The 19,389-nt window shown below is 43.7% G+C and overlaps 2 protein-coding genes and 1 non-coding gene across 13 annotated transcripts in view; all 3 read left to right on the top strand.

Moving 5' to 3' along the window:
- Positions 1–13,890, top strand: part of UBAP2L (ubiquitin associated protein 2 like) — a 52,440-nt gene extending 38,550 nt beyond the window's left edge. For 4 of the 8 annotated variants that reach the window (XM_037162409.2, XM_037162410.2, XM_053666267.1 and 1 more), the window contains 12 exons: positions 392–566; positions 879–951; positions 2,068–2,263; positions 2,353–2,441; positions 3,544–3,597; positions 4,216–4,297; positions 5,056–5,273; positions 5,721–5,826; positions 10,605–10,672; positions 11,637–11,831; positions 12,249–12,299; positions 13,128–13,890. In XM_037162409.2, coding sequence (XP_037018304.1) covers positions 392–566; positions 879–951; positions 2,068–2,263; positions 2,353–2,441; positions 3,544–3,597; positions 4,216–4,297; positions 5,056–5,273; positions 5,721–5,826; positions 10,605–10,672; positions 11,637–11,831; positions 12,249–12,299; positions 13,128–13,223 — 1,403 coding nt within the window. In that variant the 3' untranslated portion in view covers positions 13,224–13,890. Of the gene's footprint in view, positions 1–391; positions 567–878; positions 952–2,067; positions 2,264–2,352; positions 2,442–3,543; positions 3,598–4,215; positions 4,298–5,055; positions 5,274–5,720; positions 5,827–7,331; positions 7,733–10,604; positions 10,673–11,636; positions 11,832–12,248; positions 12,300–13,127 lie in introns of those variants that run through there. The other 4 variants (XM_053666266.1, XM_053666264.1, XM_037162416.2 and 1 more) reach the window with 2 other exon arrangements.
- Positions 3,997–4,132, top strand: LOC119061827 (small nucleolar RNA SNORA58). Its single transcript, XR_005084863.2, has one exon. It is a non-coding gene; the product is annotated as a small nucleolar RNA SNORA58 (small nucleolar RNA).
- Positions 13,891–14,953: 1,063 nt separating the features above from the next.
- Positions 14,954–17,596, top strand: HAX1 (HCLS1 associated protein X-1). 4 transcript variants are annotated; one of them, XM_037162504.2, is made up of 7 exons: positions 14,954–15,121; positions 15,617–15,876; positions 16,049–16,236; positions 16,689–16,740; positions 16,863–16,969; positions 17,098–17,188; positions 17,340–17,596. In XM_037162504.2, exons 1-7 carry the CDS (start codon positions 15,069–15,071, stop codon positions 17,423–17,425), a joined length of 837 nt encoding a protein of 278 aa, XP_037018399.1. In that variant the 5' UTR covers positions 14,954–15,068; the 3' UTR covers positions 17,426–17,596. The 4 variants fall into 4 exon arrangements, with proteins under 4 accessions (XP_037018399.1, XP_037018403.1, XP_037018402.1 ...); XM_037162508.2 differs by having other exon boundaries at positions 15,576–15,876; XM_037162507.2 differs by having other exon boundaries at positions 15,521–15,876.
- Positions 17,597–19,389: the final 1,793 nt, after the last annotated feature.

The following is a 19,389-nucleotide window of genomic DNA, read 5'->3' as shown; positions in this document are numbered from 1 at the left end:
CCAGCTTTCTCCTCCCAGTGTTTATCCTGTCCTTAACAATGTTTCTGCATTTCCTAGATTGCAGTGAAAATAGCTCTGGCTCAGTGATCAAAACATTTGGTCTTAGCCTGGTTCTGCCTTGCTGTTGAACCTCAAACCACCCTAAATTTTAGGTTTTCTGTCTTCAAATGGTGATATTCCCCTTGGTTCCCTTTACAGAACAAAGAGATCAGTACTGTGAAATGCTTGGAATTGAGAAACAGGAAAGGATTATACCTGAACACAAATGATCCATTATTAAATAATTCACAGTCCTTTGGGACCACCTAGCACTATCTATAGTCACTTCTCACTTCATAAACACTCCCTTTCCTCTGGCCAGGTGACTTTTTTTTTTCTTTTTCATTTCCAGGTGCTACAGGCTCTGCAGTGAAAACCGACTCACCTTCCACTTCTAGTATCCCTCCTCTCAGTGAAACGGTATCTGCGGCTTCCTTATTGACAACAACCAATCAGCACTCATCTTCCTTGAGTGGCTTGAGCCACAGTGAGGAGATTCCAAATACTACTACCACACAACACAGCAGGTGATTTGGGGTGAGGGTTTGGAGGTTGGGGTTAGTGAGAGCTCTTTGGACCTCTCTTACTCTCTCTACCTGGCAGAGATCACATTAGCTAAGTAGATTACCTAAAAGCTGTTGGAAGTAAAGACAGAGGAGGATTATTTTTCCTTTTCAACATCCAGTCTAGCTTTAACTACTCAGCACCCCTGGCTGGTTATTGTGCTTACCATATAATCTCAGATTTCCTTGGTTCTGTATTTTACTTTATTTCTTGGCTGTATTCTTGACTAAACTTTCAGGTCACTGTGGCTTATGGCAACCTCTTTTTTGTTACAGCACGTTATCTACTCAGCAGAATACCCTTTCATCATCGACATCTTCTGGGCGCACTTCAACATCCACTCTTTTGGTAAAAGCACAGTGTCTTAAAGAAGTGTGGGGTTTTTTTTTTAACACTTAGAACTATCCAACCATAAGATTCTCCTAAGAAGGGATTCTGAGGTGGTAAAATGCTAATTGATCTATGGTTGTAGGAAAGAACTAATCAAAGTTAACACTGAAGCTGAGTGGGGCTTTGTATGCTATGATATATTCTGGAAGAATATTTCTTTCTAACTGGTACTGCCATTTTTATTCCTTGGTCTGGCATATACTGAACATGAGTCCTGAAAATAATCAGCGTGTATCTGAGCATCCTATAATAGTAGAGATTAGATAAGAGCTTTTGGTCAAAAAATCAATTTCATTGTTGTGATTTATAACAACTATTTTTGTAAAAACTGAGATAATAAGGAAGACAACTAACTTAAGAAGAAGCCATTTTGGGCAAAGGTGTTTAGTTTGCCAGAATTCTAGGGAAAGATAATTGTGGGCAAGGCTTTAGGTTTAAATTTATTAGAACTTGTACGTTTTTTTTTTTTATCACACAAGTTGGTCTTGTGCTGAATGAATGTAATGAAGAGTATAGGAGAGAAAGCTATGATACATTTTTTACATTTAAACTACCTTCATCTTCTTACTGGCCAACCAGCATTGGTTTCTGGGAGTTTGTCCTTATTCTCATTTCTTTCTTTTTTTAAAATACTATATTTATTTATTTTTAGAGGCAAAGGGAGGGAGAGAGAAAAAAGATACATGGGTTGGTTGCCTTGCATACCCCCAACTGGGGACCTGGCCTGCAACCCAGGCATGTGCCCTGACTGGGAGTCAAACTGGCGACCTTTTAGCTCACAGTCCAGTGCTCAGTTCATTGAGCAACACCAGCCAGGACTCTGCTGCTTTTTGAACAGGGTGATAGTGTACAGTGGGTCTTGCATTATCATCCTTGCCAGATGAATCTTAGGGAATGTGTGCCTGGAGTGTGTTTAGTATTTCTTATAACTACTTTGACAGTGGGCACCCTGGTACCCTTCCTCAGCCTTTCAAATTGGGAAGTTTACGTTACGTGATGATATCAACAGCAGGGATTGTTTTTCTTTCCTAACCTGTTAGGCTAATTGCTGTTTCCACCCCTCTTTTTTTGAAGCACACAAGCGTGGAGAGTGAGGCGAATCTTCATTCTTCCTCCAGCACTTTCTCCACCACATCCAGCACAGTCTCTGCACCTCCCCCAGTGGTCAGTGTCTCCTCCAGTCTCAATAGTGGCAGTAGCCTGGGCCTCAGCCTAGGCAGCAACTCCACCGTCACAGCCTCGACTCGAAGCTCAGTTGCTACAACTTCAGGTAGCCCTGTGTAGTTGGTGATGGCATTCCTTTGGGATGAAAGAGAGAAGTGATTCTTTGACAGGATAAAATCGTAATTTCTTTTTTAGGAAAAGCTCCTCCTAATCTCCCTCCTGGGGTCCCGCCATTGTTGCCTAACCCATATATTATGGCTCCGGGGCTGTTACATGCCTACCCGGTAAGTGAGACTGAAAGGTCTTCTCCAAAAGGTGAAGGTGGTATGGCTGCTCTAGCTCTGGTGTTACAAGAAAGCAAGGTTTTAATCTTTGTAGTTTTGAGGGGGAAATAAGTTTTTAGAGAGGAAGGACTAGACAGAGGTGAGGCCCTCTATTGTGGATTTTCTCTGTGAAACATATTCTGGGTCTCATAAACCAAAGGCCAGAGTGTCTTACCTGGAATCTCTTTCAATTTCTTAAAGAATTATTTTATCTACTTGACAATTCAGCTGTCTCTGAGGGTCTTTGCTGGTTCTGACCTGATCAGAGGAGAGTTCCCTGACTATTAGGACTGAGAATAGGTGGCTGAAAGCAGTATATCTTCTATCAGCTTCAGGTATTCAGTGCCTGTTAAAATGAACAGTATCTATAATTTTTTCTTAAAGGGAAAGTTTTGTGGTTTTTTTTTTTTTTTTAATTCTCATTTGAGGGTATGCTCATCAATTTTTAGAGGAGGGTGAGGGGTAGAGGGAGAGAGAGAGAAAGTGATGTGAGAGACATTGATTGGTTACCTTCACTCCCCAGCTGGGGAGCTAACCTGCAGCCTAGGCATGTACCCTGACTGGAAATTGAAGTGGTAACCTTTTGGGTACTGGACAACACTCCAACCAACTGAGCCACACTGGCCAGGGCAAGAATATATATTAATTTTAAAAAAGAGTCTAGAGGAATATCCAGTAGTACTTCACGTATTTTTTTAATAACAGCATGCCACCTTAGTACCCAGACATCAGAAAAAATGAGCAAAATACAGATCTTTCTGAAGGAGTTAAATTTTAATTCATGTTTTTGAAATCTGTAAGAGACAAACTGGTGGAATAGAAAGTAAGAGCTGGCTGTTGATGTATTACTTGTGTCAATCCCACTGGTGCCCAGAGACCAGTCTAGTTGAATCAGTAGTATGTAACTCAGTGAAAGCTTCAAGACCTTTCATGCATCATTTTTATCTACTCTTCTTTCTAAAAATGAGGTTGAATGTTTTATTGATTTATCTTCTGTCCTAGCTTTTTGGTTTGTTACCATTATGACCAGTCAACATTAGTATTATATATTTATATCTTTCAGCCACAAGTATATGGTTATGATGACTTGCAGATGCTTCAGACAAGGTTTCCATTGGTGAGTATTTTCATTGGTGGTGTAGAGTTTAGGAAAAGAGCGCAATCTTAAAATTAGTGTTGTGGGGATTATTTCATGTTCAGTTGATAAGTCATAGAAGACTCCCACATCTTCATAAGCACAGTTTGATTTAAGATGTATCAGAACATACGGAGGAGTTCAGGGAGTGGTCCTGACAGAAGATAACTTTTTTTTAATAAAATCAGGGTTGTGGCATCTTTGAAGTAAACAGATTTTAAGCAGTCTGTAGTTTAGAGTACGCTGGATCTCTCAGGATACTTTCTGTATGTTTCAGACACTTCAAATTCCAGAATTCTCAGTAGAAGTAGACTATTAGGGATAATTATCTAGAGGTTTGAGAATATTACTGGTGCTGATGGACTTCATGTGTTTTCTAGTGGGCATACCCGTAGACCTTGCCTGACTGTGCTCATGGCCAGGCAGGGGGGACAGTGTATGCGAGAGTAATTTGGAGTTTGTGCCAGCTCTAGCCATTTCATTTCGTGGCTGGATAAGTTGCATTACTTCAACAGTCTTCTGCTTCTCAAGCTGTGGAGTTAGTCATGCTGGAGAATGAGTGACATTGTGTCTCTGCTCTTTTTAATTTTTCTCTTCTAGGATTACTACAGCATCCCATTTCCTACACCCACCACGCCACTGACTGGGAGGGATGGTAGCCTGGCCAGCAACCCTTATTCTGGTAGGACTGGGATAGGGGTAAATAAAGGGAGGTTGTATTGAGACCAGTGGCAGAAACCTGATTAGTAACTGGAAGGGACCTAGTTCAATTAAGATCTTTGGCAGAAGTATAGAATAGATGTGATGAATCAGTACTGGTAGATTCAGAAACCTGCTAAAGATGGAAGTAGGGCAATTTTTCCTAATCTCACTTTCCATTGTCACCTCGTGATCTCAGATGACATTTTGACTGTTTTCCTCAGCTATTCTCCAGGTTTTTCCAGGAAATTCGGTGGTTGAACTGGCCTTCCTCCGCTCATCTGCTGCTGTACCCTACTCACAGCGTCAGTTTCATAGCCTTGCTTGGCTATGGATTCTCTTTTTTTTTTTTTTTGCCTGAACTATTATCCTCACTAATCTATCATTTTTCCCGACCTACTGTTGTTTTTCAAATGCAGCATAAAGTGTTCCCTATGGAGAGGTAGTGGAGGCAGGGTGAAGGATGAAAGAAGACAAGTAGGCAGGGCAATCATGTAGGAATTTTATATTGGGAGCCTGTCTCTGCCACAGCATTGCACAGTTACTCAACATTAGTACTTGACTAGCACTGTCCTTGCTGTGTGCTGAGCAATGCTAAGTGAAATGCAAAGAAATGTAATTCAAAGAATTGAACTTAAACAGTCCTTTAACAGGATTTTCTGGAATCACGTGAAACCAGTAGTAATTCTACATTGGTGTGAGGGTGAAAGAAGCAGATACATTTAGCCTCTCCTGTCACAGGTGACCTCACAAAGTTCGGCCGTGGAGATGCCTCCTCCCCAGCCCCAGCCACAACCTTGGCCCAGCCCCAACAGAACCAGACACAGACTCATCACACCACGCAGCAGACATTCCTGAACCCGGCGCTGCCTCCTGGCTACAGTTACACCAGCCTGCCATACTACACAGGGGTTCCGGGCCTTCCCAGCACCTTCCAGTATGGGCCTGCTGTGTTCCCTGTGAGTACCTGGGCTTGGTCTTTCATTGTGGTAAAGCATCCCATCCCCAGTCACTATCTTAGCTGCTTTCAGGGACTTCAGTAATGGATGAAGAGAAACAGTTTCTACCTCTGGCCTGTTTCTGGCTTGAGGGGAGAGAGTGGGGCTGGACTTGGAGGTTTTGGAATAGGGATTACCTGCCTTTCGAATTAACTGAAGAAATGTGATAGCATACGGCTTTGTTCCCACAAACTATGATTCATTCCCTGGTACCACTACCCCTTTCCCTTCTTTTAAAACAACCATTTCTTGACTTCACTGTTTGATTTTAGAAAGCTCAGTGGGGAGTCCATTTCACTAAACAAATTGTAGTCAGCCAACATTACTATGCCCATTCCCTGGAGGAAGGCAGGTGGGGTGAATGCTACTCTTGCCATTTCATTGTAGTTCTGTTTTTCTGTTCTTTAGGTGGCTCCTACCTCTTCCAAGCAGCATGGTGTGAATGTCAGTGTGAATGCATCAGCTACCCCTTTTCAACAGCCAAGTGGATATGGGTCTCATGGATACAACACTGGTAAGCTTACCTTGACCCTAGCTGTCAGTGTGTCTGTGGGCTGTTACTAAATGAGTTTCAGGGAGGAAGACTTGGTGCTTGAGAAAATAGCATTGGTGATGGTGTGCTGCTGCTCCATGTATGATTGTTAGTGTTTGACTACTTGGGTGTCTGCCTGAGCAGCACCAGCAGAGGAGCTTGATTCTAGACCGTATTCACTACTCCTGACAAAGATGTCCTGGGTCACGTGTTGGCTATTAGCATATGCTGGCTGGCCTAATATTTGGGTGGGAAGCAGGGCAGGGGCCCCAAAATTTTACTGAGATGTTAGTGGAGGCATTAATATGTATGGTACTGATAGTATGAACGGGGATATATTTGCTAAATAGAAGAGTTAAGTGGGTTCTTTGCTAACTAACATGCTTAAATTGCTTTGTAGTACTACTTTTCTCATGTGGTCCCTTTTTATTCCCTAGCTAGGAGAGCTAAGATGTGAGGAAAATGGAGTAGGGCATGAATATAGGCATACCTCAAGAGAGATTGTGGGTTCACTTCCAGACTACCATACTAAAGTGACTTGTAGTCTTTGACGGTGGAGGGTCTTGCCTTCACTTTGTTAAAAAAAAAAAAGCAACACCTGTGAGGTGTAATAAAATGAGGTATGCCTGTATTCAGTAAAGTGAGAGTTGGGTTGGGAGAGTTGGAACTGGCTGGTCTCTTTCAAAATTCATTTGCACATGTGATGGAAGGGAGGGAGATACAGGAATCTTCTGAATGGATACTGATCTAAGAGATCTTAGCCCATCCCTTGCTCCTATACCTGACACCTATGTTCCACTTTTGGAGGACAGGGATTAAGAAAAGGAATTTTGAATAAAACAACATACAATTACTTTTTCCAGTGACTTGTAGATGAATATGGATGAAGGGGAGGAGGTTGGGGTTGAGTATTGTTATTTCAAAATTCTCCCTTCAGTTACAGTTTCATGATGATTTGGATGGAGCTACATATGTGTTCTTCACCCTTGTCTGGGCCCAAGGTTCTTAATAATTCAGGAACTCTGAGCTGAGCACAGAAAGCAGTTGGTCTGGGAATTAACAGCCAGGTGAAGCTTTGAATGGTGTTATATGGTCAGGTCAAGATTTAAACTAAAGAAAATCTGAAATACCCATTGAGATTTAATACCTAGACTTCTGTGGCTGTCCTTCTCACTAAGACCCACCCTAATCCTTGGTGGGAAGGATTATAGACCCATTGATTTGGAGTGGCCCCATTCTAAGAATATTAGATTTAAGTTTTGAGATGGAATAGGTTCAAGAATTTTAAGAGGTAGGTGACTGATAATATGTGAGATGGCATACCGGATCTTGGAATTCTAGCTTCTTACCTCCCCTTAAGATTTCAGAAACTTTCTGTAACAGCCCTTTTGAGAACCCCCAGTTCCCAACCCCACAGAGGGTTCTAGTCATCCCATTCCTCATCAACCTCTAAATTCATTTATTTTTATGTATTTGATTCCTTTTAGGAAGAAAATATCCACCCCCTTACAAGCATTTCTGGACGGCAGAGAGCTAATTTGGCCCAAGGCTGGGGGCTATGTTTTGTGTGTGTGTATAAATTTGCACTGAAGTCTTGTTTCAGAAACCAGACCACTGAGGAGAGCCTGCTGAGCTGGGGCCATGGCATACGTGGCTTGGGGAAATGAGTTGGTGGATACCTTCTGGGCTTTGAACTTGCCCTTCCCCCATTTCCCTCTCCCCCATGTGTCTGACCCTGTCTTACCCATTTCGAGTTCAAGCGGTGCAGCATCTCCGAAGCATCAATGCACACACCTGCTGTTGCTTTTGTTTTCTGGAAGGCATGTAGTTTCAACTTGTAACAAAAATATTTGTAGTCTTCAATAAACTGTGGTATTTCTTTAGCTAACTCTGGCGTTCTTTCCGTGCATGTCTTTCTGGACACTAGGAGCCAATGTTGTGCAGTGGATGAAGGGTGGAGGGTGGCCTTTTCAATCAAACCCCAGCATAGCCAAAGAACTGGTAACTTTTCAGTATGGTGATTTTATAAAGGTGGGGGAGGAGAAACAGTCTCATTTTCCAACCTTGTTGATTGGGGTAAAGAAAGCTATTTGTAGAAAATCCCTGATTCTCTATGCTTATTATAGCTCTTCACTTACCGTTTAGATCTTCCCCTTGCCTCGGACATAAGCAGGGAGGGGAAGGAAAAATGTTTAGAGTGTCATGTCATGGTAAAAGGTAGAAGAGGTGGTGTTCAGAGCTGTTGATGGGGAAATATATTCCAAGGCTTAATTCCCACATTTGATTACCCAAGGCCAAGTAGCTGATTGAGATCTGATAAAGTCTTGTGACCAGATAGTTGATGATGACTCAGACTGTGGAAGCTTTGCTAGCCTGAAACATTGTTCTTAGTCCCTCAATGGCTTTTCAGGGATTGTGGATTATGAGGTCGTTTTGCACTTGTGGGTATAACTAAGGATGTGTGGGAGAGTTTTGGTTAGACATCTTGACTATGGTATTCTCATCCCCACTCAGTCCCACTAGTACACCACCAGCCCTTTGTTTACAGGGTTCACTTGCACAGTGAGAATAGGCCCTCTGGAGTAATTTTGTCCTGGGGGTGTGACCAACTTCCCAAGGGAGAAATTGCTTCTTGTTTCTCCTCCCTACTGGCCACATGGTGTTTGTATAATCATCATTATTTGGGAGTGGGGGGATAGATAGAGGGGGATTTTGACTCTTGGAAGGAAAGCAAGAAAACCAGCCTGAGGAGTTTTCTAATAACTAGTAAAGGGTAGGCAGGGAAACCAATACCCATTATTTTCTAGTGCCTCTAAGGTTTAACACTGAGGCTATTAAGGCTACTACAAAGAGAATCCCACCCACCCCCCACCCCCCCACCCCACATTTCCTGTCCCTTTAACCAATATCCAAGTTAAGGCCTCTGGACTATAAACCGCTTTAAGCTAGTTCAGCCTCTGGAAAGAAGACCAGCTAGGGACATGATGAAATTAAATTTCTACCTACCACACAGTTTGAGAGAGTCAGGTTAGCCATTGCTCTTTTTATGTGGAATGACCAAGGGGTGTTGGCAAGCTATTTTTGAGCCTTTGCAGTAAAGACAAATCATTATCTCTTGTTTCACTTGAAAATGGTCTATTTATGTCTTATCTATTCCACCTTACTCTCAACCCTTGCATACAAGCCTCATTGGCTTAGCCTTTCCCATAAATGAGCTTGTTTTTAAAGTGAGGCCTATTACCAGTGATTTGCCAGATGGGCACCTGGGGTTTGAAAAGGGAAGGGGAAAAATACTTTTATCAGCTCATGTATTGTCCCTGTCTTTTACTTCAGTGCCTTGAAAGTAGTATAGAGTTGATACTTTGACACGGGAAAGTATTTTCTCATGCTTGCTTTCTGGAGTTCTGTTCTTTCTCCTAGTTGGTGTTTGCTCCTCCCTGGAACTATCTGGACTTGTGATGTGGGAGGGGTTTCCAGGTTAAGATGCCACTTCTATTGGGAAGATTCTAAAGTGGCTGTCTAAGGTGGGCTTAACTTTTGATGGCTGCCTTTGCCCTAGGCATTGGGAGGATTTGGGTTCTGAAGTTGGAAGGGGGATTGCTCCTAATTGTGGGTGAATGGAGGATTCCTCATTTGTGATTTGGTCACTTTAGCACAGCGCTTTTTAAAAACTCTTCCATCAAAGTGCTCCTACCAGCAGAGGACAAGGATCCAAGGACACAGACTGAAATGCGAAGTTTTTTGTTTTTTTTTTAAATCTCATTTTATGAGAACTAATATATTAAAAGCATGCTTTAAATTCCTACTTAAATTTGAGTTACTTTATCTCAAATCTTTGCATAAAATTTCTGTAGTTAAGTTGCTGCTTTATTTTACCTGATGGCTTTTTCCTATCTCCTTGACCTTTTTCCCCAGGAGGTAGAGTATGTGTATTTCAGTTTAAGGAGTACAAATTAAAATGAGGAATTGTATTATTCTGGTTTCCTTAAAGTTGTAGTGGTGGTAGGGAGTTTTTCCAAAGGAAACATGCAAGTTGTGAAAGTATGAATTGAAAGCCTTTGTCTCATGGAGAAGCTAAAGTTGTAAACTAGAATAACATTTAGATTTTTGTGTTCCACCTAGACTGTAGGAGATAGCCTATTCCTATATACCTCCTTTACTCCCCTCCCTTAAAATGCATAAATGGAAATTCATATTTGTGCCAGCTCATATTAGTATAAAGCCTAGAAGCTCCAGGACTGGAGAAGCTGGACTAAGTGAGCTGAAGCTCTGAGAATGAAAGTGCTTTTGGGGGCTGAATTGGATGGACTGTTCCTAGTACTTACCTTATGCTATGAAAGCATGGATATTGAGCCCAGAAGTGTCTTCATGAACAGAAAGATCTAGATTACCTGTCTTCTGGAGGAGGAGTGAGTGAATTGGGTGGATTCATTTGAAGTGGATATTAAAAGTTAATACATTCCTGTTGGGCTTTGCCACAGAGGTGTTTTGAAATGCTCATGAGTTTTGGCTATATCCCCTTGGCCCCTCAAAACCTCACCCACACATACTCAGTACACATCTGAAAAGGAGAAGAGAACCCTTAGCTAGCCTTTGTGTCATGAGCTCTTATCCCTCAGGACTGAACTGAAGCTGGAAAAACAGACCAAAATTCCCTTGCAGTGCAATAGCTAGAAAGACGGCACATGTCACCTCCTCCCAGGGAGAAGGATCAGGCAGCTAGCTGAGCTAATCCTCCTATCTGTTTCCTCCTCCCCTAGGTGTATCAGTCACCTCCAGTAACACGGGCGTGCCAGATATCTCGGGTTCTGTGTACTCCAAAACCCAGGTAGGTATCTGGCTCTGGATTAAAGTAGAAAACGACAGACATAGAGAAGGTGGAGTTACATTCATAAAAGTGAGCAGAAACACCCTAAGAAAAATGTTAGGAAACCCATTCTACTAGATAATGATTGGTCTCTAGACTTCAGTTCTTGAGGAAATTTAAATTTAGCCCTCTTGAGGGGTGGTGCAAGAAATGTTATAGGAAGACTAGAAAATTGTAACGTGTTGTGGTTTATTGCGTAACTGTTCTGGTCCTTTATTTAGTGTCATGATTCATTGTGTAACTGTCCTGGTCCTTTATTTACCCACTCCCGATCTTTTTGTAACTTTCCAAAAGAATGAGTGTGGAATGAAGAAAACTAGTTCATTCCATTCTTAATACTTATAACACAGAGGGCAAAGCCCAGCTTAGTAACTAAAATGAGGCATTTGAATTATCCTCAGATTTGTATTGTTTCCTGCCCCCATCACTATGATAATTAAAAGTTTGATATATACAAAGTATTAGGAGTATGATGGAGTGCTTCATGGCCAAGACCTTTAACACTCAAAATACTTCAGTGTGCATTATTTCTTTTGAAATATCCAAGGAGTTCTCATTTCTACACAATTTCAGAGATGGGGATGCTAAGAGTAGTCAGCAGATTTCACTATGTTCATATATGACCGTAGAATTTACAAAGTGCTTTCATATGCATCCTCTCTCATTTGGTCCTTCCCACCGAAAGAAAGGTCAGAGGCAGCCCTGTTTTATATATGAGAAAACTGAGGCGTGGAGAGTAATTTACTCAGGATCACACAGTGTTAAAGCATAGAGCTGAGACCTGAATAATCTGACTTCAGGTGCAGTGTTCCTTCTATGATGACACTATGCTGTTTTTTGAGGGTGGGAGAGCTTGGGCTGAAATCCCAAAGATTAATTTGCTGATCCCTTTTACTCTCTCTTCTTTCCTCCACCGGGATGGCAGTCCTTTGAGAAACAAGGTTTTCATTCCGGTACTCCTGCTGCCTCCTTCAACTTGCCTTCAGCTCTAGGAAGTGGGGGTCCCATCAATCCAGCCACAGCTGCTGCCTATCCACCTGCTCCCTTTATGCACATTCTGACACCCCATCAGCAGCCGCACTCACAGATCCTTCACCATCACCTGCAGCAGGATGGCCAGGTAATAACCCTCACTCTGACCTTTTCTTTTCTCTTCCTTCCTATCCCTTAAAACTACCTCCCTTTTCCTTTTCTTACCCTTCCTTACCACCACCTCCACCCAGTCCTCCCCAGCGCCAGCCATGGGCACACAGCACATTACAGACACAAGCGTACATAACACGAGTGGCCGGCAAAGGAGATGTCAGAGAAGGGGCCAAATTGAAACCTTTTTTGCCCAATTCCTTTGGTGCCTTTCTCCTCCACCTCTTCCTGTAGCACGGTTGTCCTCATCCCATCAATCCTGGGTCACACCTCCCTTCTTACCTCACCCAGCCCTCCCCCTTCCTTCACATTATAGCTTTCCCTTTTAATAATGGTGGAGTTCTATTGTCAAAGTTTGTCCCTTTATTTTCCATATATCCTGGTTCTGCCTCAGCTACCATATTTGCAGATGATTCTCTGTTGCCAGCGCCAGCAGGAGGAGCAGGTAATGAAACTGAATGATATGCTTGAACCCACTCCTTTTCAGTCCCATTTCAATTCCACAGCCTTAGGGAACTTGAGAAAAGATTGTATGATCACAAATCGGGATACACAAACACACACACCTTGCTGAGCTCTCTGGCCTCCCACTCCTCTTTTGTCCTCCCCTCCTTGATGCCTTCTTTTTTTCTACCCTTCCCCTACTTTACACTTGGTTACTGGAATGGAAAAGATTCTTGGTAGCATCTGGAGCCTGGGGTCTCAGACTGTCTCTCCTACCTTACCTGAAATGGGTTCACAGATGTGACATATGTGGTAGGGGTGGGGAGCCTTGGGGGTGGTACAAGTGACCTCTCCACCACAGATGCCTGGGAAACTGGAAGAAGGGCTTCTTTCCTTTCAAAGACAGCTTTCCAAAATGAGGCCTTCCTGGGGATCAATGAAAATGAAGTCACCTGTGATCACTCAGCACCAAGAGGCCGTAATTCTCTCAAGACCTCTAGAGAGTTGCCTTTTCTCAGAGCAGCAAGGGGAGTGGGGGTGGGGAGAAGGTGGAATTGAAAATGACTAGAACTGATTCACTATCTTATCTCTGAAGGTATCTTACCCTCTTTTCATCTTTCCCCTATTTAAAGGTTGGAAGTGCTTTTTTGGTCAGAGGTGCTCTAGCAACTGTATAAATAAAATTTTCTATGGTTGAGAAACAAGTAATTTCTAAGCAAGGGGGATGGGAGAGCAAGATGATTTCCATATCTCTACCTTATGATATCACAAATTTGTCCCACTAACTAGACACCTTTTTCCTCCCCATCATCCTCCCATTCCCCTGCAGACGGGCAGCGGGCAACGTAGCCAGACCAGCTCCATCCCGCAGAAGCCCCAGACCAACAAGTCTGCCTACAACAGCTACAGCTGGGGGGCCAACTGAGGCCCTGACCCTCTCTTCATGATCCCATCTTCTGAGAGGGCTTCTCAGCCTGGCAACTATGGAAACAGCATCAAAGAGAGAGGAATATGGGGGAGTTCCGCTGCCTCCCCCACGCCAGTGGTCCACCCCATGCCTCAGCTTCATGTCTGTCCATTTCTGTACCATCCCCACTCTGTTGTATGTATTATAGGATTTGTATTTTCTCCTTTTTTTTTCTCCCTTTCCTCCTCCCCCCCTGCATTCAAAATTATGAAACTTTGCTGTGGGCCCTGCCCTTCATTCTCTTCCTTTCACCCTGGTGGTGTTTGGGTGAGGTGTGGAGGGGGCCCCCAAATATATATCAGCCCAACAGCCCTGTGTCTCCTCCTTTATTATTAGGAAACAAAACAACAAAAAAATGGCGTCATGAATATGAACAGCATTGTCAGATGAATTAGTTGAAGTGTTTTTTTTTGTACTGTGTTCTCAAATTTAATGGATTAATGTGTCTTGTATATATAAAAAGAAAACCTCTACCTTCAGCCTCTGCCCATTCTTGCTCTGTCTAGGACATCCTCAGTCTCGTCGATGACCAGCTTGGTGAATAAGTATTACTGTACCAACTGGGGCTCCTCTAGCAGGCCCCGAAAGCAGTGGAATAAAATAAAATCTTTGCCCTTTAAGAATACCTCTGACCTTACTGTTTTAGTATAGTGCCCTCTTAGGGGTTCCCCTTTCCTTCAGAAACTGCTACATCTATGGCAGATTTTAGGCAATGAAGGGAATGGGATAGTGAACATTGGGTAGAAGGGGGAGAGGGTATTAAGGAGCTGAAAGAAATGGCTTTGTAAAATTAAAAGTATAATGTAGCTGGGTCCAGGCAAGTGAATTGGAAAGGAGGGGCAACATGCTGGCAAAACTGAAGTTCTACATATACAATATACAATATACAATATACACTACAGTAGTTCTTGCGCTTGGATGCTTTCGTTTCCCATAGCTGTACCCCCTGAAAAAGAATCTAGAGGAAGGCCAGGGTTGGGATTGGGGTTAGGGGTGCAGAGAAAGAGGCTTTGAAAGGCAATGAATGATAGCAAGAAGGGCACTTAAAGCCCCAAATTTATTCCTTCCCAAAGCGCGTTACTAGATTTCCCTTGGCCTTGCACAAAGCCTTTATCCTGCTGTTTGTAATGCCTGCATAGAATTCCAAGAACAACTCAGTAGCCAAAGAGATGGAGTTCAGTGCACGTGTCCCTGTGTCTTATTTCTGTTCAACTCGGGAATTTAGTACTAGAAATAGCTTGATAAAACATTTTGGCCATCCGACTTAGACTTAACTGAGGTCAAATAGGACCGAGGGAAGGGGCGAGGAGGTGGCTTCAGGATGGAAGACTGATCCTTCGTGGATGTGGTGAGGCAGGCAGGGGTGAGGGCAGGCCTGAGGCCGGTTCATTTGTGCAGGTGGGCTGCCCCCCGGCGGCCGTATCCGGCACTACGTTGTTAAATGCTCCAAACACGTTTTTGGAGTGGGTTGGCCGGCGAGAAGAATCAGTTTAGGAGGCAAGTGTTGGAAAATAAAAATTCAAAACACCCACTCCCAGAGGAGCGGAGCATAACACCTACCTGCATTGGAAACATACTATAAAACTTAAATTTGAGTGTGTCGTCCGCCCCGCCCCCTCCACGTCCGGTTTACGGTAGTCTTACGACAGGGTTTCCGGATCGCAGGTTTGCTTTCCGGATCGAAGGTTTGCTTTCCGGCAGCGTGAGCTGACCCTTCGCCCAATTTCCCACAGCGGAGCGCAGGCTCTGCCCAGGTGTGAATGGGCCTCAGGTGGAGTTCGGGAGTTCTAATCCCAATGCGGAATGAGCCTCTTCGATCTTTTTCGGGGCTTTTTCGGCTTTTCTGGACCTCGGAGGTGAGAATGGGACCGGGTCGGACAAGGGGGAGGTTCTTCTGAGGGGCGCTAGACGTCACACACTATTTTTGGAAAAACATCCTCTTTCCTCACTTCCTCAACTCCTGTGCAGAGGATAGAGGTCACAACATTGAGCACTGCGACAGCAACCAGGGCGGTTGTTAAGAGGAGGGAAAACAGCTTAATCCTTTCTCCAGCCTGGGGTGATGCAACAGGGCCCCTGGCAGTGAAGACAATGGGGCTCTGGGGTCGAGTACAGTGAGTGAGAGTCGATGGGCGGGGGATCACTGCAGAAAACCCAAGGGGAGGTGTTTGGGGGCATCCGCCAGGTGAGGATTGACTGATTAAAAACTAAAAACCCCGATGGCTGGTCGTCTAACCCTCACCTTACCTTCCCAGACATCTATTCTTACTCCACTTTGCTGCCCATGAGTTGATTTTATGGTTTAACTAGTGAGTGCTGAAATTTTGGTGGCCAATCTGCCTCCACCTCAGCCACAGAGATCCCTTTTTTGGAGGGATGACTCGAGATGAAGATGAGGATGATGAGGAAGAAGAGGAAGAAGCCATGTGGGGCCGTGGGAGTTCGAGGTTTGAGGGTCCACAGCCCCCTGAGGAATTTGGCTTCGGCTTCGGCTTCAGCCCCGAAGGAGGAATGCGTTTCCACGGTCACTTCGGCTTTGACGACATAGTACGGGATTTTAACAACATCTTCAGCGAGATGGGGGCCTGGACCTTGCCCTCCCGCCCTCCTGGTGTGTGTTCGCCCCCTGAAGGAGAACCTATGGTTACTACTGGGTTGGTGGGTGAAATAAGGATCCCACAGAAAGTAGTTGGGAGGTGGGAAGTGCGAAAGGACTGATGATTTTAAGGGGGGGTTAAAAGATCTCAAATCCTTTACCAACCCCACCTGCCACCTTTCTGCAGAACTTCCAGGTCCTGAGGCAGAGACACCTGGTGAGAGACTGCAGGAAGGACAGACGCTCCGGGACTCAATGCTTAAGTATCCAGATAGTCACCAACCCAGGATCTTTAGAGGAGTTTTGGAGAGTGACACAAGACCTGACTCCCCAAAATCAGCACCAGGCTGGGGCTCCCAGAGACCTTTGCATAGGGTGAGTACATCTAATCCTTAATAAATGAGAGCCTGTGGGAGTGGACTCCTGGTTGGAATCTAACAGACTTGAGTTGAAGTCCCGGGCCCTCCACTTGGTGTATTTATCTGTTTCCTAAACTAAGCTTCTTGTAGGATTTTCTTTTGGGGGGGGGGGGGGATGAGAGTTCTGCTTTTCCTCTTTAAAAAAAAAAAGTTCTTTGGTCTATGTGATTCTCAGACAAAGCAGGATTGTTGGCAAAGGTCAGGAAATTACAAGTTCAGGAAGGCTTTTGGTAGAAGGATATATAAAACAGCTAGGAAGGAGGAGGGATGAGTAAATAAAGCTATTTTGAATGACATTATCTCTTTTGGGGAAAGGTGGTTTTGGAACTTGGGAATAATTTAGATTCTGTGACTCCTCAAGTTTGAGATTGAAAGGGGTCATATCATCTACCTTGGCTCTTTCTACAGTTTGATGATATGTGGACTGTGACCCCCCATTCTAGAGCCAAAGAGGACAAGGGTGAGTCTGGAGGGAGAGGATACCAGCCCTTTATTCTTCCTCCCTAAGGTTTCTTCCCGGTATACCTCTCCCTTCTTTCCCTTAGACACTTTATTTACTATTTCATCTCCCTACCCTTCTAGATCTAGATTCCCAGGTTTCCCAGGAGGGCCTTGGCCCAGTTCTGCAGCCCCAGCCCAAATCCTATTTCAAGAGCATCTCTGTGACCAAGATCACTAGGCCAGATGGGGTGAGTTGGGAGAGAGGGGTAAAGGGAAGTGTAGCCACAGGTTACCCTGGACGGAGGAATCTTTGTAAAGAAACCAGCAAATTCACCTTTAGTGATGTTAGGGGTGTGGTGGGGGCTTCTCCTTGTAGACAGTAGAGGAGCGCCGGACTGTGGTGGACAGTGAGGGCCGCACAGAGACCACAGTAATCCGTCAAGAAGCAGACGACAGTCCTAGAGATGGTAAGTGAAGAGTGTGAGTCAAAATGGTCCATCATTTAATTCCTTGGGAAAGGGAAACCCTTACTTTTCTACCTTTTAATATTATTTCCATCTTTGCCTCCTTCCATTTCCTTTCATTTAGTATGTCTCTGTGTATCATTTTCTTCCTTAGATCCAGAATCACCGACACCTCCAGCCCTGGATGACGCCTTTTCCATCCTGGATTTATTCCTAGGCCGATGGTTTCGGTCCCGGTAGCCTTGTTAAACCTCAGAGGCCTTCTGGTTCTTCCCACCTCCTACCCCTTTCTCTCCATCATTGGGCTTAGCTTCTCCTGCCACCTCAGGGCCTTGGGTGTGTGGAACAGTGAATTGGTGTATCAGTATGTCACTCACCCAAACTCACCAATAAAACCTTTATTTATGCTAATTTCTTGGTCTTGGTTTTGTCAAGGCTGTTCTACTTTCTAGCACCATCTAGGGTTTCCTAAATTATCTTGGCCTAAAACCTGATCCTCATTCCTTAATTTTTTGTTCCACTTCCAAAACCTGCTTTGATAAGTAAGGGTCAGGTACCAGTAGAAAATAATTTTTCTTTTGGAGGAGATAGAATAACTATAGATAATTCCAAGAGAATTTTTAGACAGGGATTCATCAGATTCCCCCAAAAGGAAGTGTGTTTGGAAGTGTAGGGGACAACTGCTTCCCTTCGTGTGGGGTCACTACAATGAGAAAGCTCATGAGATAATTAAGGAGTATGTAAATGAATATTTCTTCCTTTACTGACTATGCTTGTGTGTGTGTGTGTGTGTGTATTTTAATGTTTTTTTAAATATATGTTAGATAATCACAACTAAGTGCAAACATTGATGCAGACTCTGGCCCACGGGGTTTGGGCGTTGTGGCTTTGCTGAACAAATTCACACGGACTGCAGAAGTACTGGGGGGAAGAAGAGAGCACAGCCACTCTCTAAGTGAGGGGGGGGCCTGAACCCCTCTCTGGACAGGCTTTTATTGCTTTTCTGGGTACATTACATCGAGGATGGTCCTCATTCATTTTTGTTACCTTTTACAGATAACAAAGGAAAGGATGTTGTTAATTAAAAGAGAAAGATGTTGCAGATCAAGGGGAAAGTGGTTGAACTGGTTACACTCCATACTTGGGTGATTTAGCTCAGATTTTAGGAAGTTTCTTTTGTGAAAGGCAGTAAACATTACTGCCTCAATTCAGGGTGAGGGAGTTTTAGCAAAAGCAAGCCTCAAAGCAGCCTAGTACAATGCAGGCCTGATTCCCCCATGGGAGAACCTGTGTGGGCGGGCATGGGTCCTATATGCTGACCTCACTTGCCTCCAGTTTTCTGAATCAGGCTAGGCTACATTCCCCATGCTACATAGAACCGTCCCCTATAAAACATCATTGGATCTTTTTCTCATTAAAAAGTTTTTAGCACTATGGCATAGAGTAGCATACCTTCCAAATTTATCTACCTCTGTTTCTTCTGGATATCCCACAAAAATGAAAATGAAGGTATTTTTTTCTAAAGGCAATATACCAAGAGCAAATTCTTGCTATAGTAATGAGGGGAGGTTTAGCCTTTTTGTTCTCTTGGTTATCTTTTAGTGAATGGAAGTTGATTTATTGTAGCCAAATTTATCTTTTCCCTTAATAGTTAGCATTCTTTATATTTTTAGAAATCTCTCTTAATCCAAGATTAAGGTACTCTTATTTTCTATAAGTTTTGTGATTTTGCCTTTTACCTTTAAGTGTTTAAATCCTCCGGGAATGTGTATTCCTAAATGGTATGAATCGGGACAATTTTATTTCCACTTGGAAAAATATATATTCATTTATATGTATAAATATTACAAATACACAGATAACATATGGAATATATATCCCTGTGCTGGTCTTTCTATTCTCTTTTATTAATCTATTTGTCTTTGTGCCAGTATCACCCTTTTAAGTACTGTAGTTGTATTTTGTAGAACAAGTCCTCCCACCCTTTAAAGAAATTATCTAATTATTCTATATAAGAATACAGCTGATACAAGCCCTGGTGGGTGTGGCTCGGTGGACTGAGTGCCAGCCTGGGAACCAAAGGGTTGCCAGTTGGATTCCCAGTCAGGGCACATGCCTGGGTTGCGGGCCAGGTCCCCAGTGGGGGGGTGCTCGAGAGGCAACCACACATTCATATGTCTTTCCCTCTCTCTCCCCTCCCCTTT

The sequence above is a fragment of the Artibeus jamaicensis genome, unplaced genomic scaffold, assembly GCF_021234435.1.
Source record: "Artibeus jamaicensis isolate MK-2021 breed Jamaican fruit bat unplaced genomic scaffold, CSHL_Jam_final contig_447, whole genome shotgun sequence".
NCBI lineage: Eukaryota > Metazoa > Chordata > Mammalia > Chiroptera > Phyllostomidae > Artibeus > Artibeus jamaicensis.
This window is presented reverse-complemented; position numbering and strand designations above follow the sequence as displayed.

Coding starts and splice junctions, on each gene's coding strand:
- HAX1 (XM_037162504.2), top strand. CDS start 15,069: ATGAGCCTCTTCGATCTTTTTCGGGGCTTTTTCGGCTTTTCTGGACCT. Junction 16,237..16,688: donor CCCAGAGACCTTTGCATAGG/GTGAGTACATCT, acceptor CTCTTTCTACAG/TTTGATGATATGTGGACTGT. Junction 16,970..17,097: donor AGATCACTAGGCCAGATGGG/GTGAGTTGGGAG, acceptor TTCTCCTTGTAG/ACAGTAGAGGAGCGCCGGAC.